General features: G+C 38.7%; 1 protein-coding gene across 4 annotated transcripts in view; it reads left to right on the forward strand.

Moving 5' to 3' along the window:
- Nucleotides 1-26974, forward strand: part of asic4a (acid-sensing (proton-gated) ion channel family member 4a) — a 186075-nt gene that overhangs the window by 71522 nt on the left and 87579 nt on the right. For 3 of the 4 annotated variants that reach the window (XM_077579655.1, XM_077579657.1, XM_077579656.1), the window contains one exon: nt 22744-23648. In XM_077579655.1, coding sequence (XP_077435781.1) covers nt 23073-23648 — 576 coding nt within the window. In that variant the 5' untranslated portion in view covers nt 22744-23072. Of the gene's footprint in view, nt 1-22246; nt 22262-22743; nt 23649-26974 lie in introns of those variants that run through there. The other variant, XM_077579658.1, reaches the window with a different exon arrangement.

Raw genomic sequence — 26974 nt, forward strand, 5'->3', positions numbered from 1 at the left:
AACCCATCAAAGAGGAAACTGTGTGTCTCGGTCCTATTATGGGCCTGACAAAAAATTAAGTGATGGATTTCTCTATGCTGTTGGATAATCTTCCTATTATTTTTCCAAGTAGATAGCCACAGTCTGTTTGCGATAGTAGCAGGCCTGAACAGGGTGATGAAAGCAGCTTTCTTGGGGTGCGTTCGGAAAATCACTCTGACACCCTTTTACCACTCTGAGAATGCGTCTTCCGAGAGGTAAAACACACCTAATGTTATCAACTAATAAGCAGCAACTGCTTGAAATGTTTCCATCTGTACTGCCTGACGCTCTGGGCACACCGTTTGCCGAGTTGGAATGCCGAGATCGTGCTCCGGCACTCCTTTTTTGAGGCAGTCTGACGGCACATTTGAACAAACGCTCTGAGTTTCCAAACGGTTGGCTCTATAGATGTTCAAGGAATCGTAATGATCTACTCCAGTCTGACTCGCTAATGCTAATTAGTGCGCCACTCGCGGCACTTTTGTCACTCAAAAGAACGGCTCCACGCTGAGAAAAAGAAAAAAACTTTTATTGGAATAACTTGATCGTGACTTTTTCCTTCTACTCTCTAATGTGGCTACAACTTAAAAGTGTATTAGACCGCGTGGAACCACACTGCCCCTCAGTGGCCAAACTGTGTACAACATGAACAGCGCTCCAAATAAAGGCACACACAGCCGAAGGCAAGACAGTATCAAATAAATTAAATTAAATCGATTTTGGGACATTTAAAATTGATTCTGTAACGTACTAAATGAGAATCGCGATTCTTATGAGAAACGATTTTTTTTTGGGGGGGGGGGGACACACACCTACTATATCCTGTTTCATTCCAGTGCTTCTCAATTATTTTTTCTCACTCCCCCCAAACCTGCAAGAGGAAAATATTTTGCGCGCACCCCAACTTGTCGTCACAACTTGGTAAAGTATACCAAGTTACTGCCCGTGACCCTAAGCCCATTTTGCTGACGAATGACTAGATACTTTTTTCTTTTTTTTTTAAATGACGGACTAATAAACACTGACGGAAGTGTGTTTTTTTTCCGTCAGTATAATCGTCACTCACCGGTAGAATTACCGACGGACCTTTCAGTCCGTCACTAACGGACACCCGGTTTGTTGACGAATGACGGACTGACGGAACGCCCAGCTCTGTTTGTCGGCCCTAAAACTGTGCTGACGAAGTGATGATGGAAGCGTAGTCAAAATAAAACGGACTATTACAGAAGCGTGCCCAGGGCGCTGACGGAAAAAAAAAAGAAATCCCCACTGCGTATCAAAGGACTCTGCTTCTCTTTCCGCTCTTTCTTTTCATATTAGATCACGCTCTTCAACGTGACCTCACAATCCCTCGGATAGCAGGTACATGGAAAAGCATCATTTTCAGAGCTTCTGGCTCTTTTCTCTCCCTAAATTTCTGTCCCGCTGATGACTGCGATGATGAGAGAGGTCTGGAGTGGCAGATGGGCCGATATGACATCCCTTCTGCCCATTGCTGGTCTGATCAGGGCCAGTCCAGGTGACACAAACCCGTAACACCTTGCCGCCAAGGTCAGGCTTGTGTGGATTTTAAGGACTCACAGCAGGAACACAGTTGGAGAACCGTGTTACAGCAGGCAGACAGAGCAATGGGGGCAATCGGCGTTAGAATCCACTCTCAATTCTCTGGCTAATTAATTGTAATTATCCAGCACAACGGGAAGTACCTGAGTAATAAATGGGCATGGAGACGGCTAAATGGGGGTGAAGCCAAAAACTGCTATAAAAGGTTACACACTATTCTATATTGCTTGGAGCTTATTAGCGCTGCAGTCTGTCAAAAGAATGACCTTTGCAGGATAAACTTTTCCCAACCAGATATCTAGAGAACAAAAGATGATTTCTCTTCACTCATGTTCAGCGGCCAATCAACAGAGTTCTGTCCTCCTCCTACTCTCATCTGATGTGTCCATGTTGAAGCCATGCCTTGTCATGGCACTCAGTACAAGCAAGGAACTATATTTGGTAACTGACGTGGGTGTCGGTTGGGGTCACCATCTCACTATGAGGCAGTAATAATAAACCTAAAATAGGACTTGCTTTTTCCAGTGGCCTAGTATGTCAATTTGTGCCGATATTGTGCTAAATGAAATTTCAAATGTTTTCAACCGGGAATTATTTATCATAATTATGAATCAGATGGACTTAATTTACTCCTACAAAATGTTTGATCAGGTTCTTTAAAGGTACCGAACGCAAGTTACCGAGTTTTTTCAGATTTTTGCAACCCTTCTGGCGAAAAGCGGAGTGGAAGCTAACAGATTGGAAAATGTTATGTCGCATTATTAATGCTTTCAATGTTCACAAATAAGCTGTGGGTAAATGTCGACAACAGCAGAGCACATAACGTCATTTAAGTCTTTCAATTGGGAAGTTCTGTTTCAATGCTATCTATCTATCTATCCATCCATCTAGTTAGCTTAAAAAAAGCCGTTTCTACATTCGTACACAAGCATTGCTAAATAAGTTGAAATTACCTCAGTATGTAACAAATCGAAATTATGCTAGCTACTAGCTAGCTAGTGATCTAATAGGCTTAGATGACTTCACTATGAAATGTCTAAATTACGCTAGCTAGCTAGCTAGATATCTATCTAGGTATTGAAGGCTTTATTTGATTACTTTAGTAAGTGTAATCTTTTGCGTGTTCAAATAAATCAGAATTGAGATCTCATGAAGAAGTTTTCCTTGCAAGGATTTATTAAGAGCTCTTAAGACACAGGAAAAAAGCTTACATTCGAAAAGTGATGATAAGCTCCCAGTGTGTAGAAACTATGGAAACCCCCAGTGTCTTTATACTAGTAGAAAAAGTTCTCTCCGCCTCTTACATTTGACAGAGAGATAGTGTTGAAAATAAGCAGGCACAAGATACTGACATGGTCATCTCAGCTCCCCACCAGCTTCGGAGAAATGATGTGGACAGGCTTTGACCTTGGACCTTCAGTTTTTACGACCAAATGACTAATGACAAGAGACTCTGACAACTTTTAAAACATAAACATTCTTATCTCAGGAGATGGTGAGGAGTAAGAGGTTCAAATGAAGTTCACAAAATCATTATCACATTGTTATTCATTTAACTACACATGGTTATATCACATCTATATACCTATAACTAAATTCAAAAACAGTAAAAATATAAATTGAAAAAGTTAAATGTCAACAGTATCTATCTAAATATCTTTAAAAATGACATTTTTCTACATTCTTACACAAGCTGGCTAAATAAGCTTAGATGACTTCAGTATGCCAACAAGCCTAAATTACGCTTATCACTCCCATTGATATCAAACACGTACAATGACACCCCCCCCCCCCTGCCCCAACCCATGCAATCAGTGCAGCGCTTATTCATTTCTCCTCTGAGTAGACGTGCCTTCATATCAAAAGCAGCAATCTAAACTAGAAACAACCCGAGGCCGAGGCCAACTCTTTGATGCCGTAGCTTAATAAAGTTAATGCTCTTTCAATGGTCGCCATGTTCGTGCTGGCAATAATGCCCCGAGGGGGCTTTAAGTAATAGCGGCAGCAATATGTTGACTCTTTTAAGCAAATCCGGATCAGGGTAAACAACTTTGTATTGTGCTGAGACTCCCAAAGGACATTCGAGACGGGCTGCTTTTCAGCATGCAATATTTAACAGATCTGCTGTAAAACATGCTGTTTTCTAATCGGAGCTTTATTCCTGCGCTGATATATACAGATTCGGATGATGTATAAGGAGGCCCAGTGTGTAATGTTGCGTTATTGCTATCTTCAATTTAACTTGGATTTTTTCCCCCCTAGTGTTTAGCCCAGCAGTAGCCTTCCGTGTTGATTCATATTTCCTATGGTTATGTACTTTATGTACTTTTTAGAGTTAAGAGTAATCCATCTCACGCACACACACTTTTGAACACAAGTATTTTATTTCTTTTTAGGGTTAGGATTATGCTGAACTGGCTTGCATTTATCTTTTGGTTCTCAACAACTTCGGGGAAAGTTGGACTTTGCAAGTGGATGTGCGTTTGCCGGTCAATCAAATCATCCATCCATCCATTTTCCGTACTGCTTATCTTCACTAATATCAGTCTTCAATCGATCACTTGAAATAATTTTCACCTAGTTAAACACAATTTACAAACATATTCTCACCCACTAAAACACAGTTTGCACTGTGATGCACTTGCCTAATGCTAACCATGGGTAGCAAAAATCAAAGTGAAAATCAAGTGTCTCAACATAAACACATCAACTATAATAATAGTAAATAATAAAATGAAAAGAAAGAAAAAAAGTGAGAAAGGGCAACATATATGTAACTGCGCAGAGGCGGGTTAAACCGGATGTTGGTAATTTTGCAGACCACAATCGTTAGATTATTAATGTGAGATATTCAATATTCAATACTCAAACACATCTTGTTTGAAATCCTGCAAGTGTCATCAAAAGACAACCTGCTTTTTCTAATTATTTAACACATCTCTTATACAAAGATGTATTTTTCAAAGATTTGAGCTATTTACAAATTTAGAAAAGTCATGTCAAAGTCAATGATGTCGACGTCAACGCACTTATCGTACAATTTTCTTTCTTTTTGGGGGTGGGGATGGAGCGCCAAATTTTTTCACACAAAATTATTATTATTTTTTTTATTTTTTTACCTGTCCTGTTGACTGCTTGATGATAGAGGATCTGTTTATTTTTTCATGCTGGAAGAGTTTTTCTTTGTAACATGGGAGTTTTATATTTTCCCTATTTTTGATTATATTTATTGGAAAATGCAATTGGACAGAATGAGCTTCAAGAAGGAAAAGGCAGACAAAAACAGACAAAAAAAAACTGACGGGCCATTTGCAGTAAAAAAAAAAAAAAAAGTATAAAGATATATATACACTATATTGAACATTTAAATACCGCTCCCAATTAAAGAACCACAACTAAATTAGGTTGACTATTTTATCTAAAAGAAACACGTTCCTTTACAGCCAATTGGCTTCACTTTGCATAACAGCGATTTATCAACGAACCCGAGTCAGACTCGGCTTAGGAATGATTCAATCAGGCAATAACCGGTTATAAAAGGCCTCTGCGTCATTTATATCTGCCATCATGGAAGAAGTGGCCAAGAGACAACTTTTGAGAGGAGGAGGCCATGGCAGAGGATTACGAATGTGTGGTGGAATAGGAGGCATAAGAAGACAACTTCTAATAAAAATACAGGCTCGTTCGGGACGCATAAAATGTGCGATAAGATCATTTCCGACATGAGAGAAGACATCCAATGAGATGTCGATGAAAACAAAAATCTCAACATCTGTGACCAGTGATGCACTTATTTTTTCTACTTAAAACACTGCTTGTAATAAACAAAATGACTCACAGTTACTAGTCTGTGCTGCATAGAACTAAATAATAGGGGTGTGCCAAAAATCGATTCTCATTTAGTACGATTCAGAATCGATTTTAAATGTCCCAAAATCGATTTTATTGAAATTATTTTATGCTGTCTTGCCTTTGTCTGTGTGTGCCTTTATTTGGAGCGCTGTTCATGTTGTACCCGGTTTGGCCACTGTGGGGCAGTGTGGTTCCACGCGGTCTTTTTTTTTTTTTCTAAGGAGAGCTCAGTATTGTTCATTCGATTTGACATCATCATTGCTCTCCTTTTAAAAAAAAAAAAAAATATATATATATATATATATATATATTTTTTTTTTTGTGGTTCCACGCGGTCTAATACACTGTTAAGTTATTGCCACATTAGAGAGTAGAAGGAAAAAGTCACGATCAAGTTACTCCAATAAAAGTTTTTTTTTTCCCAGCATGGAGCCGTTCTTTTGAGTGATAAAAGTGCCGCGAGTAGCGCGCTAATTAGCATTAGCGAGTCAGACTGGAGTAGATCATTACAATTCCTTGCACATCTATAGATTGAAGCAAAAATAATTGTCAATCTAATCATTTAGTATATATATTTTAAAAAAAAAAGAGTTCTTAATCGAAAATCGATTCTGAATCGAACCGCTCACCCAAAAATCGGAATCGAATCGTGAGACATTCAAAGACTCCCACCCCTACTAAATAAGTATTGACTCATATTCATACACTAGCTCAACAAAACCGGTTGGTTTAATAGGAAAATCCACACTTGTGTTTTATTCAAGGACAGTACACGGTTTCCACACAGCAGATGGCTGATGCCAACTTTCCAAACAGCTATTCGGAATGACTAAAATTCCATTATTGAGTGGTCATTTTGAAATATTTATGCTCTCCGCCCACCCCCCCACCTCCGAGTGCCCAGAGCACAATCGCCCCCAGCGAGCCATTTTGTCAGCCAATCATTCACCTGATGCTAATGACCAGGTGCCGTGCAGCTCTACTGTCCCTCCTGATATCATGCCTAAAGACGGTTGTATTGATTAGGCGAGATTGATCAAGGCAGGGATGATACAGCAACATTACATGATTTATTCAGGCGCTAATATCGTATGTCGGGGACGACCTTTGGGACTTGCTGCCTGAGTGAACTTTGATCATCCACTTGCTGGCCAATGAAAGCAAGAGGAAATCTTTACTTCTGTTAAAAGCGAACATTGACAGTTTTCAAAGAACATGAAGGGAAATGCATTTCCAGGCCTTTACCGCAGCCTCTTTCAGTTCTTGTTTGTTTCTGGTGGTCCAGTCTACCCTTAATGAGATAAAATGCAGTGCTGAGATGTTTCACACATCAACGTTAGTGTTCTGAATTTTTATCTCATATTCGTATTTTGATCTGATACCCAAACATTTTCAGTACGGGTGGAAATCTTTGAATGTCTCACGATTCGATTCCGATTTTTGGGTGTGCGATTCAATTCAGAATCGATTTTCGCTTAGGAATGATTTTTGATTCAAAATGATTTGATTGACAATGATTTTTGCTTCAATATATAGATCTTCAAGGAATCGTAATGATTTACTCCAGTCCGACTCGCTAATGCTAATTAGTACTCAATATATATATACATCACTCAAAAGAACGGCTCCACACTGAGAAAAAAAAAAAAACTTTTATTGGAATAACTTAATCGTGACTTTTTCCTTCTGTTCTCTAATGTGGCTACAACTTAACAGTGTATCAGACCGCGTGGAACCACACTGCCCCTTAGTGGCCAAATCGGGTACAAAATGAACAGCGCTCCCAATAAAGGCACACACAAACAAAGGGAAGACAGTATAAAATAATTGAAATAAAATCGATTTTGGGACATTTAAAATCGATTCTGAATCGTACTAAATGAGAATCCCGATTCTTATGAGAATCGTTTTTTTTTTTTGGGCACACCCCTAGTTTTCAGTGTACACCATAAACAAAGGAATTGTCCTTGTTGTTTTCCGATACTTTTGGAGCGGTTGTAATGTAATCGGCATTATTCTGGTCTGCTTGCCTTGCCCTGGATTACTGCCAGAGCTCATATGTGAATTTGAGATATTAAACGGGGAATTGACCAACAACCCGAATGCCAAATAGAGAACGAACGGCCACATTTTCCAAGCTGTCCCACTTTTGCAGACGATAATGTAGTCGGTTATCACCTCTATGCTGCTGCTTTATTAGTGCATTATTACAATATGCAATATCATTTGCATGCACTGCGTACGGTACGAAATGACAAGGCACATCTACTGTCCCGATATGACCGCGATGAACAAGCTTCATACACGCTATTAATTTAATCATTTAGTTGGCATTATGCAAATGACTGCTGTTAGTGTTAGTTGGCCCAAATGACATTCATATTGTCATTTTTAAAAGATTTAACTTTTTACTTGAATCATTTTCTTGCTTGACAATGATTGTATTCTATTTCTTATTTTATGAAATAAACAGCAGTTATGTTGTTTGGAAAGAAAAAAATGAAATGCAATCACATAAACGGTTTCTCATTTTACCTAAAAAAATCAGCAGCACACTATCTTGCCCCGTTCATCAGTCAGAAAAGTAATTTAGGATGTATTATACACTTTTGACTGCATGCAGAAATAAATGATCTGTGTTATTTGCAAAAATTCACCTCACCTCAACTAAACACAAAATGGCAGCGGTACCGATGGCCAGCGGAGATTTAGTTCTGGTGACAGAAAAGCAGCGAGGCAGGCTGACGGTAAAGAGTTTTCGACAACCACACCACGCCAAAGGCGCTTCCTTCACTTGAATGAGGAGCTGTCATAGGCTGTGACCTTCATCAGTGTTCCCAGGATAAGGTGTCTTCCTCTCCTGCTTCTAAATCATGCCGCGGGAATCTTGCACATGCCTTGCACATCAGCAGATGCACGTTTGTATATTACATTTACATTCGCACCAAAGGCTGCATTTCAAGTGACGCATCTCTTCTAACAAATCTTTCATGATTTAAGATCTTTGCTCTGTTATTGATGTCTGGCTGGAACTTGACCAGTGGATAACCCACTGCTGGATCCAGTGGCTCGCTTTAGCTACACTGCATTGCGTAAGCGAGGAGCTTTCAACTATTTGGCAACTCTTCGCCAGCAAAAAATGATGTCACAAAGACATCATGGTGTGGGATTACTTGACAATGACTGTATAGCATTTTGACATATAGATCAGTGGTCCCCAACTTTTTTTTTTTTTCCACCACAGACCGGTTCATACAAGTCCACAACTTTCACGGACCGGCAACCCAGTGGGTTTGGGGGGCTTGATTTTTCAGCGGCTGATTAACTCATTCACTGCCATTGACGTCTATAAACGTCAAAAATTCATTTGAACTATTTCTATTAGTTTTTTTTAATCCACTTTTGTTAACAAGAGTATGAAAACCTGAATTTTTTTTTAAATAATCTTCAAAAAAAAAAGTATTAAAAATTAGAGGCGTCAGGCAATATTTTTTTTTATTGTAATTAATCGCATGGCTTAACTCACGATTAATCACAAATGTTATATCTCTTCTCGATGTACAATAAAAGATTTTTCTAAAAATCCACTTTTGTTAACAAGAGTATGAAAACCTACAATTTTTTTAATAATCTTTTTAAAAAAAGTATTAAAAAATAGAGGCGTCAGGTAAATATTTTTTTTTATTGTAATTAATCGCATGGCTTAACTCACGATTAATCACTAATGTTATATCTCTTCTCGATGTACAATAAAAGATTTTTCTAAAAATCCACTTTTGTTAACAAGAGTATGAAAACCTACAATTTTTTTTAATAATATTTTAAAAAAAAGTATTAAAAAATAGAGGCGTCAGGCAAATATTTTTTTTATTGTAATTAATCGCATGGCTTAACTCACGATTAATCACAAAACATTTTTCTAAAAATCCACTTTTGTTAACAAGAGTATGAAAACCTACAATTTTTTTTTAATAATCTTTTAAAAAAAGTATTAAAAAATAGAGGCGTCAGGCAATTATTTTTTTATTGTAATTAATCGCATGGCTTAACTCACGATTAATCACAAATGTTATATCTCTTCTCGATGTACAATAAAAGATTTTTCTAAAAATCCACTTTTGTTAACAAGAGTATGAAAACCTACAATTTTTTAAAATAATCTTTTAAAAAAAAGTATTAAAAAATAGAGGCGTCAGGCAATGAATTTTTTTTATTATAACTAATCGCATGACTTAACTCACGATTAATCACAAATTTTATATCTCTTCTCAATGTACAATAAAACATTTTTCTAGGTTTTCATACTCTTGTTAACAAAAGTGGGAAAAAATGTTAAACTAATAGAAATAGTTCAAATGAATTTTTGACGTCAATGCTATATGTTAGCTGTCAATGGCAGTGAATGAGTTTTAATAAAAGGGTACAACAAACGCAAATCCACTCTATGTATTTTTATGTACCTGTACTAGCGCAAACATCATTAACAAGGGTAACAACGCTTTATTATGGTGAGGTCACTATGCTAATGCTTATGAATGATACGAGTAACACAAAAACTACTTAGTTTTTTAAATGTCCCAAAGACGTATTTTTACGTTTTTTTTTTTTTTAAATGCTAGAGGATACAGAAGACTTTGATGCAGCCTCTCAGCTGCAAAGAACGGTTGAAGAAATGGTAGTTATTACAAAAACGGCCAGCAGGTGGCGGCAGAGCAAACATAGATCAACCAGGGCCCATGTTGAAAAAAAAAGCTCATTACTCACATTTCTAAATAGATTTGTGAATAATAATGAAACTATATTCTAATGCGAATTGCTGCAAAACCGAAACAGATAGATCTAATCTTTCTTTTGGGAGGTTCCATGTTTTTATAGCAAAAAGAACACAATATTCTGTGGGCCTTGCAAAATCTGTCAAAATCCAGTAAAACAGCCGGGAGGTTTTTATTTATATTTTAATTAATTCATTTTTTTATTTGCAAATTGATATTGTCAGTCCCTATGTGGGTTGGTATGTTATTTATATATATATATATATATATATATATATATATTTTTTTTTTTACAAAATACTATATTGTTTAAAATGTCCTTCTGTCTTTGATCATTCAACGTAAACATGCCATTTTGGTGTGGATTCCTGAAAAGTGATGGTTTTGGAGATGCAAGGTTTCCGCCCGACGCCAGAGACACGAAGTAGTGTATTTGTTCAGAACGATTACCCAGAAGGGGTTTATGGTACAGGCTGTTCTCCAGCTGGCACAGGAGCAAAAAGTCTGTCGTTGTCGAGGGCTGCAGGGCAGGTGAGCTTCTGTCAGAGTCAAGGATGGGTCGGGCCCATGATGCGAGTGGCATGTTGTTGGTGCAGCTGATGGGGAGGGGAAAGGGGTCGGCGTTACCTTCAAGGCCTTCTACCCCATCCGTACTTTTCCATCTGTCCGACACTGACAGGCGCTCAATAGAGTAAAAAGTAAAAAATTTACTGTCCAGTGTTTAATGTCAATATATAAATATTAAGTAGTAGTATCAGCTTTTTTTCAAAATCATGGATGAACATCTGATATCAATTGGAAATCTGCCAATGTGACCGTACGGATATTAGGATATTTGATGATGTCATCAAAATATGGCAATGCCACATTGCAGGTAGGTGCACAGACCATTAAAAAAAATAATAAAATAAAATTCAGGAGAGCGACGCCAAGACAGAAAAAACAAAAATGTTTTCTCACCTTTATACAGCGCCTTCCGAAAAAATGTGATCATAAAAAAAAATGCACTATTTCTATTCTTGGTTAGGGTTTTGCAAATTCTTGCTAAGAGAGAGACAAAGCAATTAACTAACAGGAGTGAATGCAAAACCTCTCACCTTCTCGTTCTTGCACTTGGCGAAGTAGCAATCTTTATGTAATACACCATGCAGTTAAATTCGGAATTTGTTCTCAAGACGAAAAAGATATACTCTGCAACAGAAAAGGACTGGAAAACAAAATCCACCTAGCACAACTTTTTAATAAAAGGGTTAATTGCCTATTCAAGCAATTATAATTAGCCTAGCAATTCTAAAACCTCACAAATTAACAAATCTGATTATTTTCATGGATTGTGTACACTTATACTTGTGGCAGCATAAATGTGTTCAGGGGAATTTTTGCACTTGACTTCACAACTTCAAGTTCTTAATTGTGACTTCATGCTAAGTGTGACAAATCAACATTTTGTAATACAAAGAAAAAAGGAGAGTCTTTATGAGGTCTTAACATTTGCCTCACTTTTTTGCTTCTCTGCAGTGACCTTCACTTTAAAATCCGATTTATGCTATTTTTCAGGTTGATTATTGGATGCCTTTTGACAGCGGCCAACTTGTTAAAATTCCGCATTAGATCAATATTACCCCCCCCCCCCCCCCCCCCCGACGTTTTGACTTAGCAAAGCAGAAAAACAGATGGCATTAACAGCATTAGGGAAGGCTGCGTTTGTATCAAGACGGGATTGCATTAAACCTCGAGACCATTAGGAATAATGCTGGAACTCTCCGTCATACAAACATCATATGTGATTGTTTCAGTTGCAAAATTACTTGTTTAGCACAAGTGGGAAGGAAATTTAAGGAATGCATGTTTTATCAAAAGTGGTTGCGGCCCTCCTGTTTTTTTTCTGCAGTTGAAAAACTGATCTCAGTTAAAATGTCAAGCCTTTTCTTAAAAAATATGAAATAAACGGATATGTATGTAAAATAATACACTAACACTGAATAGCTACAAGCTTTGAAAATTCAAAACGGTATTACATCATCATCTTAATTCCTACTATGCTAGCTTTTCTGTTTACAGATATTGATAGTACTGACCTCTAGGTAGCTGCACACTCCACTCACCACATTCTCAATTCTGAGCGCACGGACAAGTTGCCACGTCGCTGGAAATTTGTCCAGTCCGTATAGTCAGCTTTTCTTACTACAGTCTTTCTACAGCTAATTAGCAGGATTTTGCTTATCTGGATGTGCTATGAGAAGAAAATTTACTGCAATTTTGGAATCAGCGCAGCAATTTTTGTTTGAACAGCATAAAAATCGATAGATCCACCCCCCCCCCCCAAAAAAAAAAAATCATTTGAACTATTTCTATTAGTTTAACATTTTTTTCTACTTTTGTTAGAAAGAGTATGAAAACCTAGAAAAAAAAATGATTGTACATTTAGAACAAAAAATTGGTGATTAATTGTGAGTTAACTATTGAAGTCATGCAATTAATTCGCCGGTGTAATGTTGCCTTCCTCACCTGTGCTTCGCTATCCCCGATTAATTTATGTATTTCATCTCATGTCTCATTCTGTCTCATCCGCACGTCTGTTGTACCTTGTCGTCAACTTCCAGCATTCCTTGTTCTCCACAGCGACCCATACTCAACTTTGACCCCTTTTGATTATTGACCTTGACTTTTTGACCTTCCATAACCGACTGCCTATCCGTGTACCGAAATTCAACGTGTGTTGCACATTTGGTGATTTGGGGTTAGTTTTAGGATGCGGTGAAGGCATTTCAGATTGAAAACTGTTCATGAATCGTTTTCTCGGTTGAACCTGTGACGTTTCTTGGATGGCAGTTGCTCAAACAGACGATGGGCAGGGTGAAATGAGTCGTTCTAGGATGTTTTGAGTCGTCTTCAGGCAGGGAGACTTGAAGATGTAATCGACTGCCAGTGGCTGTTGTCATCCGATGTGTTGTGCAGTGTTTATGATTCTCTGCGGGGACGGTTTGCCTGCTGCTGACTTGCTATCAAACCACGCTAGGATGTCACGAGAAGGGACGCTCTCAATGGAGGAGCGGTCCAATGACCTCAGGTGCAGCTGAGCTCGGTTTATCTTGTGCGGTCCACGAAAGTAGAGACACTGTTAGACCTTTTTTTTTTACCGTTATCCAGAAGAAACTATAGATTGAAATAGTAAGTACAAATATTGGACATTTTGACAAATATCGGCATTGGCCTGAAACTGGTATCTCAACTGAGCGGTGAATCCTTGCGAACGTTGCGAATTTTGGGTTTTCATCAGGATTTGTAAAATGTTCACAGAGGGTTTTTACTTGTGGCAAACACTTTTTTAACATGTTCAAACTGTTTTTCACTGTCTACGGAGATCTTTTTAAACATTTTACGAACTCTGATGAAAACTCTAAATTAGCTACATTTTCATGCACTTGCTCAGTGAGATATAGGGAACTTTTCATTTATGTATTTATTTTTATTTTTACTTTACTTTATAAAAGATGCTGCTGACACTGGAAACGCCCTACATTTTGTATTTTTAAAAATTAAGACATTATGTTGACATTTTGGAAAACTGTATTTAGCAAATCACTTCTTAGTTTTTAATTTAGCTTAACACATGCTGATGACCATGGAAGCTCCCTGCAATTTCTGTTATATATATTTTTTTGACAAATATGTCTATTCTTTATATCGACACCTTCTTAAAACAATCGCCTGTCATTTTTTTCAGATTTTTCAGGAAACACAAACAAATTGAACCATTTGCATCATGGAAATACAAAAAAAAAAAAAATGGGGAAAAAAATGACTTGGGCAATTATTTTAAGAGGGTGACGATATGTAAATTAAAGGAAAAATCTTCAAAGTGTTGAAAATGGGTTTTAACAAACATGCTCAATGGCATTTCAACACAGTTAACTTAAAAAATGTTGACGTTAATATTTTCTCTTTTACGGCAAATGAATATCGGCTTAAAATATCGGTTCTCCTAACATATTGGTCTATCACTAATAAAAACAATTATTTGTAATATATTTGAGGGATGGGTCAAATGCGGAGAACGATTTTTTGACAATAAGTGGTACTCCAATTTTCTGGCGTATTCTGTAGTTTGTTGCTAACTGATGGCAAATGACGTGTTGGTCACATTCACTGTGCTTATTTCCTTTTCTTTAATAATTTAGTTCTTAACGTAAATGGGGTGCATGAGTAGCAAAAAAAAAAAGTGACTTTGTTGCATACAGCAGCTTGCTGACTTGAAGAGACACAACGCTCGGGGCCATCTAAAATCATTGAACCCTGCTCTTTGCACTCGTGTGCAAAGCATGGCAATTCCTCAGTCCACTTCACAAGCTCGGGTAGCTTTCTCTTCCCTTTGGGCTGTGTGTTCTTACATATATAGAGAATGAATACACGTGCAAGGAGTTAGAACAGCCGTAATAATGAAAGCTCTCATTAGGAAGTGGATCTTCTGACTTTCATCTGCTACTCGAGCCTGGTAGCAAAAATTCATGCCGCACTAAACCACCGAACCACAACCGTGTCCAATCTCAGCAAGCTGTTATGTCATGTTACCTCCCAATTCATTTCAGCACTTCCATTGAGATGAAAGCGCCAGTCAAACTCAAATGTTCTACAGTTAAAATGAAGTGGTGAGGTCTGCAAATTCTCCTTTGCACTCACAACCGAGTTGAACGTCACACATGCATTCGAACCGCCGTGTGTGTGTCCACGTTCAATGGCTTCCTTTGATCCTTCTGTCTCAACACCTGCGGTCATGCCGCCCTCCCGCAGCTTGATCATTTGGTGTAAACAAAATTTGAAGCCCGCTCCTTGCATTTCTAATGAGTTGACCGACTGGACCATAATTCCACTCGTGTGGAGCCTTTTCAAAATGCGCTTGTTAGGAAAGGGCTGCCTGGAAACTGAATGGAGATGGAGGCTGTTTCGAAAGTGAGGTAAATACAGAGCAACAATCTGGGAAAACTTGAGTGTGTTTTTTTTTTCACTCTCTTGCAATCAAGATCAGAAAGGGCCTGATTATCAGGTGTGTCTTTAATATTATCCTGAGCGATTATCGTGAAGTATGTGTGTGTTGGGTGATTTTTTATTTTCAGATCTGCTCAGAAGCAAATTGCTGGCGTCGGAACAAATAACTTTTTTTTTTCTTTTTTTTCTGGAGAGCTCAGTATTGTTCATTCCGTAATTTTACCGATTTGACATGTCATCATCATTGCTCTCTTTTTTTATTTATTTATTTATTTTTGGTGTGTGTGTATTCATTAGTTCACCTAAAACCTATTAAAAAATCCCATCCCGTTCACCTAAACCGAACACTTCCAGCCAGAGTCGTGAGGCCGTCTTTTCTTTTTTTTTTTTTTAATTATCTATACTTCTGTTTAGTCAACACACGTGGGTGTCATTTTTATGAATTGTTGACCAATCTAAAGTGTTGAAAATGGCTTGCCGTCTTTGATGACGCACCATTAATGCTTTCCTGAAAAGTAACGATTTTGGAGGTACAAATTTTGGGCAATTTGGCAGAAATGTCATTTTTGCTGTAAAAGCTGACATGACGGTGCGTTTTTAATTGGCCATTATATCACGCATTCACTTGTGATTCCAATTTCTTTCTTTTTTTTGTCTTTTTTAATCTTTTTTCTTTTTTTCTGGAGAGCTCAGTATTGTTCATTCGGTAATTTTACCAATTTGACATGTCATCATCATTGCTCTCTTTTTTCTTTTTTTTCTTTTTTTTTACGTGGTTGTGTGTGAGTGTGTGTGTGTGTGTGTATTCATTAGTCGTCTTTTTTTTTTTTTTTTAATTATCTATACTTGGTTATATACTTGTGATTCCAATTTATTTTTCTTTTTTTTCTTCTTTTTTTTTCTGGAGAGCTCAGTGTTGTTCATTCGGTAATTTTACCAATTTGACATGTCATCATCATTGCTCTCTTTTTTTTTTTTTACGTGGTTGTGTGTGTGTGTGTGTGTGTGTGTGTGTGTGTGTGTGTGTATTCATTAGTTCACCTAAAACCTATTAAAAAATCCCATACCGTTCACCTAAACCGAACACTTCCAGCCAGAGTCGTGAGGCCGTCAGGAGACCCGAGGAAGGACCAAAGAAGAGAAAGGAAAGTGAAATCCAGCACCGACCAGACACCCGCCACCAACCAGAGTCCTTCACCAACCCCAGAAACATCTAAATTCCAACAAATCAGAGAGACCTCAAGATTTGTGATTCCAATTTAAATTGCAGCACAACTAGTGGCCGAACCGTTCAGCCGCATTCAGCCACGTTGTCCACGGTACAACAGGCCCTAGCAACATTCAATGCATTTCATTATCAAATGGTACTCGATTTAAATGTTCCTTTTACTGAGCCGTGACCTACGGTGTTTGCTTGAAGACCAAAAAAAAAACAGAGCAAATATCAGCCTGCGCTCTGCAGTCGACACAACTGCTCCTTCAAACATGGGGTGCAGGGAACAACAAGAAATACAATATTTAGTGGCTTTTATGCAAATGTGACATTTCCCTGGGCTGTACTTTCTGTTGACCACTGATACCTGCGCGCGTTAGTGCTGAGGCAGCGCCGTCTTCTGTTGCGTTACGTCGCCATTATTTGTTTCCACCACATTAATACCTGTCAAATAGAAGCCACACGCCGGCAGGTCGGAGAAGTTGAGCTGATTGTGTACCCGAACGTATCATATTTGTGTGCCAAATGCATCAGAGTGAAGGCATATCTTGCGGCTGCACCTTTCTTACTGAATTGTAATGAGTGGGAAACATTTTTTTTTTCCATCAGAAAATGAGTTCAACTTTATCTTAATGCAGTCATTTCAAATGATTGCAATTGCATGGACAGATAAATGAAGACATAAAACTTGGTGGCTTGTTCATGTGGACACGTGTTCTGACAAGTGACAATTATTTTACGCATAGTTGAACTTTTATTTCTTCCCACTATTAATCTGCGATTTATTGTTTATCTACAACAGCTGTACTGCAATCATTTGCGTTTTTTTGTTTTTTTTGTACATCTGGTCGATAAATGTAAAACTTTTCTTCTTTAGAGTGCAATTAGTTATTATATTTGTTTGCGGAGATATGCAAATTTGTTCGGCGCTCAACTTTTGATGATTTGTGTTACAGTTTATATTCAAATTTTTTTTGTCCATACACAACCATTAATGACAGAATTCAGTCTGATAATAATTTCACACATGAAATATTGTTTTCTCAATCCTTTTTTTTTTTTTTTTCTGCAGAGCTCAGTATTGTTCATTCGGTAATTTTACCGATTTGACATGTCATCATCATTGCTCTCTTTTTTTTTGATTTTATTTTATTTTTTTTGATTTTATTTTATTTTTTGTATGTGCGTGTATTCATTAGTTCACCTAAAACCTATTGTTTTCTCAATCTAACTAAAATGTCCATCAAACAAATAAAAATAGCATAATGTCATAATTGTTAGTCCAGTGAAGATATCTTGGATTAGGATTGTGATTTAAAAAAAAAAAAAAAAAAAAAGGATGGATGGTGATAATTATTGGTCATGCAAGTCATGTGTCTACTTGGTCCTTCTGGCTTAAGCAAGAAAGCTGCACTGCGGCATTTAAACGCACACGTCCAATAGATGGAGCGTTCTGAACTAGATGATAATCAGCTGCTTCTCTTGGGAGCATATATATATATATATATATTATCCATCCATATCTTCCACTTCTATGTTCTCTTTTATTTCATTCGATAAATGCACTAAAGTGAGCAGTTTAAAAACCTTCTTTTACTTTCCGTCCACATATTCATTCGGTGTTGATACTTGAGCATCAAAAGGAGAAATCTTATTCACGCATGGAATTGCTAAATGGCTTCGGCATTCAATATAAAGATATACTGGAAAGGTCCAGCATCCTTAAAAAATAATGGTTGTGCCAAAATGACAGACACAACTTGAAGGTCACATTTCATTCATTCGGTCTCATTTTTTGGGCCCGAACAAGAAAAGCCCTTGGGTTTGAGTAAAATCGTGTTGGACACATGTAGAATGCCATCCACTCCGTGAGTCCTTCAGTTTTTTCATGTGCCAGATGTGGCTGTATGCTTTTATTTTTCATTTGAAATTCAGCCATGGCATGTACCCTGAGCTTTTGGTTCCCTCTGCGTGGCTGTAAATAAGCCCAGCATCTTGTGAGAATGGCCACATAAAACACTGTGTGGTAGCAAGACCTCCCGTGCCTGCTGCCAGAGGCGGAGCTAAAACATGGTCACCTCGCGCAATACAATATCTCATAACACAGCATGTTTATCAGATCAAGTTGCCATTTAAATAGATATCAGCAACTTCCCATGTCGAGTAAATCATAATAAATACTAAATGCCCATAAAGACAATAACATACATTTTACACATGGAGACAATATATGTGTGTATGTGGCACATGAAGCCAACACTCACAGACACATTTTCCAGACATAAGCAAATAACAAAATATTTACTTGGTCGTTCAATTTCACACTTGATGGATATGCGGGCAACTCTGGAGCTCCAACTATTCGTACACTGTACAAGCCATTAAAAAGTCAATTTGCTGTAATGTATCCCCTTTAAAGACATAAAACTGCTGCTATAAGATGATGAATCTTTTCACTGGCTTCAAATTGCTATAAGTTTACCATTACATATGGCTTTACTTCAATTTAACCCTGGAGAACCCACGGGGTCAAATTTGGCCCCTATAAATTCTGCTACTCAAATAACAGAGACCTTTATTATTTTTTTCCAGCAGTGATTTTGTCCCTGTGTTCTTGTTTCCATTGGCCAAAGTGTGTTTGTACATTCAAAATCCAGTTCTAAAATACAACAAATAAAACCAAAAAAATATATTGTTCAATGTAGCTGTGTATTTGATTGATTATTTTCTTAAATTCTAAATAGTTTACTGACACTTTTTGTTATTCAGATTTTTCGAAATGATACCCCTAAATTCCAAAAGGGTCAAATTTCGCCCTAATCCTAAATTAGGGAATAAAGGTTTAAATTGAAAAAACATATATTTTGGTGTTCGGTGAATTTATAGCAGTCATTTAATGTATAATTCATAATTCGGGGTCAAATTTGGCCCCAATAAATTCTGCTACTCAAATAACAAAGACCTTTATTATTTTTTCCAGCAGTGATTTTGTCCCTGTGTTCTTGTTTCCATTGGCCAAAGTGTGTTTGTACATTCAAAATCCAGTTCTAAAATGCAACAAATAAAACCCAAAAAATATATTGTTCAATGTAGCTGTGTATTTGATTGATTCTAAATAGTTAACTGACAGTCTTTGTTATTCTGATTTTTCGAAATGATACCCCTAAATTCCAAAAGGGTAAAATTTTGCCCTAATCCTAAATTAGGGAATAAAAGTTTAAATTGAAAAAACATATATTTTGGTGTTCGGTGAATTTATAGCACTCATTTAATGTATAATTCATAATTTTCCAAAGAAGAAAAGGGTTCTTGGGTACTCCAGGGTTAAACCATTTTTTATTACCACGTATTTTCTCATTGAACACTCATTGGTCACTTTTGTTGTCAACAACAAATGGCACCTCTGATGTTGGCGAGACGTATTTGATAACATAACGGTGGCGAAGGGTCACTACCAAGACTTGACGGAAGCATGAAGGCACTTGGCACAGATTTCTTTTGCGATCTTTATAGATTTGTAAAACCCTACGCCTTTCGAATTCTGATCTGGAATCAGCAGGAGGTGGTTCAAATGGTTTAATTCACATTTAAATGGGACTTCTCTCTTGCGGTCACAGCCCCCTTGTGATGTGACCCGCATGACTAATACCATCTCAAAGGAAAGAGCGTGCATTAAGGCGCTCTGTGCCTGGTATTTGCATAATTTGGTTTGCCATCTTGGAAAAAGGGCCATTAACAGCACTGAGTCATAAATTGTACAGAAATATTTGTACTTCAAAATGGATGGATAGTGGCAGATCGATACTTAAAGTGCGTTGGAAAATGTGCGCTACTACACTCCATACCGTTTGGAAACTTGCTGTTGGGTTATTCAGAACGCCTCAATCTGGGAGTGCCAGAGGAAACTGTGGCTGCTCTGATTGGGGAGACGGATCGCCTTTATCGAAGCTCAACAGCAAACAACCCACAATAATGGCCGTTCGTAAATTAAGAGAAGCTAGCCAATTTTTTCATGCCAGGGTTTGTTCAAGGTTTGATAAATGTTTGCCAGACTGCTTGCCTAGAGTTTTAAAGGGGAAGTCACCCCCCACCCAAAAAAAAAAATCTTAAAAAAAATTAGGTCCGATGCAGTCCCACTTGTCTAAATACGGTATTCTGGTTAATATAATATTATGAGTATTTTTTTTTCTCCAGAAAAAAAAGTAGAATATGAGTAAATATCTAGCAGTTTTTATCAATATCTGAAGGCGGCCATTTTGTCGCTTGCTATCAAGTGAAAATGACGTCACATTTGCTCAGGTCTCAGGTAACAACCAATCACAGCCCGGCTTCAAAAAACAGGTGAGCTGTGATTGGCCGTTGCCTGAGCCCTGAGAAAATGTGACGTCATCATCAGTCGTAGTAGTAAAAGTAGCAAAATGGCCGCCCCCTGAGATTCGTAGTAATAAAAGTAGCAAAATGGCCGCCCCCTGAGATTGATAAAAAACAAAAGGCTTTTGCTTCATATATCATATTCCACACATGTAATATTATTCAGAATGTCATGTTTAGACTAACAAGTTCACATATAAAATATTATTGTCATGAAATGTTATTGGCATATTTTACGCCTTAAATATGTAAAATATCAAGGCGCTTTGGTGTCCGTGCAGGGATTATTTGCTTTGTTTTATGAATGAATGAATGTACAGGACTGTGTTTTGAATTATGTTTGAGTCTTATTGTTTGAGAATGTTTCATTAAGTTATATAGAGGTAGGTAGAGGTAGGAGTTAAAAAGTGTTTACTTCTTTCTACTCCTTTTTTTCGATCATGTGTATAGATTATGTTTTTGTTTTATATGATTTTTAATGTCCTTGAGTAGATTTTTTTCTCTCTTCTTTTCCTTTTTTTTATATATATATATATGTGTTTGAAAAAAAAAATCATTCATTCATAAGTTTGACTACCCGTTTAACGGTCTTTCTTGAAAAAACATTAAAAACACCTTGAACAAACTCTGAGGAGAACTCAACATTCGCTAGCTTCTCAAACGTTCGCCCCCTCAGAGAGTTATGGACATTTAGCGCTGACGGACATGATAGCCCGTTAAAGATTGATATCAGTAGCCTTGTACACTACTGAACCTACAGTATGCTTCTTTCTATCTCAACTAGAATCGTCTGTCCTTCCTTCCTTTCCTCAGTCTCTCCTTTGGTCTCTTGAGGTCTCCCTGATTTGTTGGAATTTAGATGTCTCTGGGGTTGGTGAAGGACTCTGGTTGGTGGCCTGGTGGGTGGTGTCTGGTCGGTGCTGGATTTCACTTTCCTTTCCTTTCTTTGGTCCTTCCTCGGGTCTCCTGACGGCCTCACGATTCTGGCCGGAAGTGGTCGGTTTAGGTGAACGGTATGGGATTTTTTAATAGGTTTTAGGTGAACTAATGAATACGCACATACACACACTCACCCACATACAAAAACAAAGGAGAGCAATGATGATGACATGTCAAATTGGTAAAATTACCGAATGAACAACACTGAGCTCTCCAGAAAAAAAAAAGGATTGAGAAAACAATATTTCATGTGAGAAATTATTATCAGACTGAATTCTGTCCTTAATGGTTGTGTATGGACAAAAAAATTTGAATATAAACTGTAACACAAATCATCAAAAGTCGAGCGCTCAAAAAAAAGAAGAAGAATGGTATTCAGTCGTGGGCAGACTTCGGCTATTTGAGTTGTTTCTTTGTTTGTCTGTTCGCATCCATAGTCAGGAGAGACTCGCTCCGGACGCCCGAGTGTGTCACTCACTGGGTTCTATTTCAAGTCATGAAGAGGAAAAAGAGAACATTTACAGAAGGGCAGTTAAAGTACATAGTAAGCCGTGAAAATTAATTCCTCAATTCAACGAGCCAGCCCTCTACAAAGTTTCATGAAAATCGTTCTTGTCTTTGTGTACTCCTGCTAACGAACAAACCAAAGAATCTCTTCTGGCAGAGGTATTAGACCTTTCCGAGAAACTTTTAGTGATTAAAATTCAAATCAAGCATTGAATGTTTGTGGCAACATTTGACAATATCTTTTGTTCTTGTCGTAAAGTGGAAGAGCCGCTGTGTGTGCGTGTGTGTGTGTGTGTGTGTGTGTGTGTGTGAGGTAGGGGGTTGTCTCTGGGAATCACATGGATGACCACAGCAAGTTGCAACTTGCGCCACTGAGGGGGAAATAATCACCACGCTACCTTCTTATGAATTATTAAGCACTCTCTTCTTATTTTAGCCCGACTCAGTGTGCTGCATTTACTTGCGTCGGTTCAAGGTGTTTATTTATTTATCTTTTTTTTTGCTTCTCTTTGTTGACAGCTGTATTACGGCTGATAAGCGAGAGCGTGTGAGCTGATCAAGTAGTGAGACAAGCGTTGAGAGCGAAAGCAGCGCAGCAGCAGCAGCAGCGCTCTGGTCACAAGGAGCCGCGGTAGAGGCAGCAGCAGCAGCAGCAGCAAAATCAGTCACAGCGCAGGCAGCAACGGCAGCGGCAGCAGCAGCAAACTCTTCTCCATTTCTCTCTTCTTTCTGGAGTTGTTTCTTGCTCGGAGCGCAAACGCCAAGGAAGTCAAAGGAGGAGGTGATCCGGGGCTCGATAGCTGCTATTAAAACAAAACAAACAAACAATCGCAGACCTGGCTGCCCCCATGCCTATCGAATTTGTTTGCAAAATCAAGTTTGCAGAGGAGGATGAGAAGCAGAAAAACAAGCAGGATGGGGACAAGGAGAGTCTGATCGAGGAGAGCTGCGCACCTCCGGCCAAGGACTTGGCTGGGTTTGCAAACTCCTGCTCCCTGCATGGGATTAATCACATCTTTGTCTCTGGACGACTTGGTATCCGGCAGACTCTGTGGGCTCTTGCCTTCCTCACTTCACTGGCGCTCTTTGTGTACCAGGCGGCGAAATGTGCCATCTCCTACCTGGAGCACCCGCACGTCACAGCCCTGAACGAAGAGGCGAGCCCAGAAATGGTTTTCCCCGCCGTGACCATTTGCAACATCAATCGCTTTCGCTTCTCCGCGCTCACCGATGCCGACATCTACCACCTGGCCAACCTGACGGGGCTGCCCCCCAAAAACAGGGACGGGCACAAGCCCACCGACCTGATGTACCCTGCCCCTGACATGCAGGACATATTCAACAGGACGGGACATCAGCTGGACGAGATGCTCATGAGCTGCAACTTTAGCGGGCAGAACTGCTCAGCGGAGGACTTCACTGTGGTGAGTGGGGAAAGTTTCTCAAAGTTCTCACACTTTCTTGGACCAGATTAACTTTATGAAGTCAATTCATAGGGAAATATATCTTACATATCTTTAATACACAGATGTCAAACTCTGGTCCTCGATGGGCACTATCCTGCAGGTTTTAGATGTTTTCCTCCTCTCACACACCTGATTGAAATGATCAGGATCATAAGATTCATCATTTGAATCAGGTGTCAAACTCTGTATGTTTTAGATGCTTCCCTCCTCCAACACACCTGATTCAAATGATGAGCTCATTAATGACCCTGATCCTGATTAGGGAAACATCTAAAACATACAGGATAGTGGCAGGATCATATTTGAGATGTTTCCCTCCTCCAACACACCTGATTCAAATGATTGGTTTCATTAATGAGCCAGATTACATTTGAGATGTTCCCTCCTTCAACACACCTGATTCAAATGATCAGCTCATTAATGATCCAGATCATATTTGAGATGTTTCCCTCCTCCAACACACCTGATTCAATTGATCAGCTCATTAATGATCCAGATCATATTTGAAGTGTTTCCGTCCTCCAACACACCTGATTCAAGTAATGAACTCAGTAATAATCCAGATCATATTTGAGATGTTTCCCTCCTCCAACACACCTGATTCACATGATCAGCTCATTATTTATCCTAATCCATAGGTGTCAAACTCCTGTCCTGGAGGGCCACAGTCCTGCAGGTTTTGGATGTTTCCATTCTCCAACACAGCTGATATATGATCAGCTCATCAGCAAGCTCTGCATAAGGCTGATAACGATCCTGCTGATTGGAATCTGCTTGTGTGTTGGAAGAGGGAAACCTTCAAAACCTGACCGGAGTTTGACACCTATGTCCTAATCATTATCTATCCTCGAACACACCTGATTCAAATGATCAGAATTATTAACAAGTTGATCAGGTTAATGAGCTCCTCCACCTGATTCAAACTATCAGGATTGTTAATGAGCTGATCATTTGAATCAGGTGTGTTGGAGGAGAGAAATATCCAAATGATGCAGAATAGTGGCCATCAAGAACCGGAGTTTGACACTTGTGCTTTAATGGCACACAGTTTTTGAAAGTCTCATCCTGTTCATACAAAACCAGTTCACGTGGAAGGGAAGGGAGACATCACTTATATGTGTGTGTGTGTGCGTCCCTATGATCCGTTTCTTCATACATGATTCATGACTCAAGCTCCATCAGTGAGCCACCTCTCGTCTCACTAAGTTTAACGCAGCAACAGCGTTTCCACTCCAATTGAGCGTTTCAATCTACGCCGCCGTCAACTATGACAAATATCTGAGGCTGCTATCAAAAGAGCAAAACAAAAAGCTGCCGTACGTGGCATGCGCGTGCTTCCCCCCCCCCCCCCCCCCAGCTCAGCCTTCTCTGATGCTGCCTCCTCGCACCGAGAGTGCTCGGCAAATAAAATTGTCGTCAAAAATAGCCTTGTCTCGTGTTTTTCTCTCTCCGTTGCGCTCTCTCTCCCTTCTGAGAGGAGAGTAATGTGTCTTCAACGTTGTGTTTCAATCGCGCTGCTGTTGAGTTTAAATATTTAAAGACAGATATACATGATTTTTGCATTAGCCAGATTGACTAAAAGGGATGAAACAATCTCCGTGCGAACGGGCGCGAGTGAGTGTTGGTGTGTGGTGGAGAGAGAGAGAAAGAAAGAGAGAGAGTTTCTTGTTGTTTTTGACAGTAGTTATTAAAGGCACTATCCTCACAGGAGATGGATTCCTTCATCTTTTTGGAATATGCAATTGCTTTAGCGCTTGTGTCAAGTCAATATTGATACGGCGAAGCCAGTGCACTGCCTTTAATTTATTTTTTTTAAATGACACACAAATAATTCATTATTTTTCGTTTTCTTATTCATGCGCGTCCGTTTCTTAAACGGGGATTACCTAACGTCGCAGGTAATTGCGTCTTTTAGACGTAGCGACAGACTAAAGTGCATACGATCCCTCGCAAGGGAGAAAAAGCAGTTTGTAGTGACAATATTGCTTTAAAGTTTGATATTGTGCCATAAGCAGTATCCTCCCCACTCGTATTCCAGCATGCGTCATGTCGTAAATGTCAGTCACATGTCAGTCAGTGAAGCGTCTATTAGCACTTTCTTGGACTCCGGGTGACTTCGTGGGATCCCGAAGCTGCTTGTTCCTTCCTCTCTGTCAGCCTCGTGATCGAGCGTATCTGCATTTTTTGGGAGGCTGTCGCTTAGATTTGTTACAGGCTACTTGCCTGACAAATCACTTACTCCGAGTTCGGACTTGGGAAACGTGGCTGAAGTGTTACGGGCAGCATGGTCAGGGAACAGTGTGAGCAGAAAGCATGGGTGTTTTGTAGGATTATTTATTTATTTTTTAAAACCGCTTTCATGCCATTTGTTATGAGCCGGGAAATAGAAGGAAGTCATTATTAGTGGTGATGCCCTATTAATCACATCCAAACTTGTGCACAAACCCATTGCACCTCAGCCATTACTTCTACCCTCACGGGGAAGCACTTCATGGATTGGCTTGTTGGAATGTGTTTTCTCCCTATTGATCATTACGGGTGCGCCAGATGTTTCATTTCGACAACAGCCACATGGATGTGCTGCTGCTGAGGGACCTATATTATAGACGACTTATTATTATTTCTTAAATCATGTCAGATTTTTTTTACATTCTATTTTTAAGTGAATTATTCATGGCAGAAAGCCATTAGTCTCCGTCCATTTCAAAAGGTGCATATTAATAAACAGCTCACAGTCTGCAAACATTTGTCTGGCTGCTCTAATTTATGGAAGGGACTACATTGCCACGCAAAATGGATGTATTTTACCTTTTCTCTTCATTTTGATTGTTTAATACAGGTCTTCGTTTTAATTACAGATGACATTGTTGACTTTGTTTAATCACACAAGATAAAAGCGGATTCAACTAGCCATGAATAAATAGAATACTTTTCTTCCCGGCCTAACACGGCTTAATTGTAAATCTATCCATCTAAAACATACAGGATAGTGGCAGGATCATATTTGAGATGTTTCCCTCCTCCAACACACCTGATTCAAATGATTGGTTTCATTAATGAGCCAGATTACATTTGAGATGTTTCCCTCCTTCAACACACCTGATTCAAATGATCAGCTCATTAATGATCCAGATCATATTTGAGATGTTTACCTCCTCCAACACACCTGATTCAAATGATCAGCTCATTAATGATCCAGATCATATTTGAAGTGTTTCCGTCCTCCAACACACCTGATTCAAATGATTGGTTTCATTAATGAGCCAGATTACATTTGAGATGTT

The sequence above is a fragment of the Vanacampus margaritifer genome, chromosome 11 (genome assembly GCF_051991255.1).
Source record: "Vanacampus margaritifer isolate UIUO_Vmar chromosome 11, RoL_Vmar_1.0, whole genome shotgun sequence".
NCBI classification, from domain to species: Eukaryota; Metazoa; Chordata; class Actinopteri; order Syngnathiformes; family Syngnathidae; genus Vanacampus; species Vanacampus margaritifer.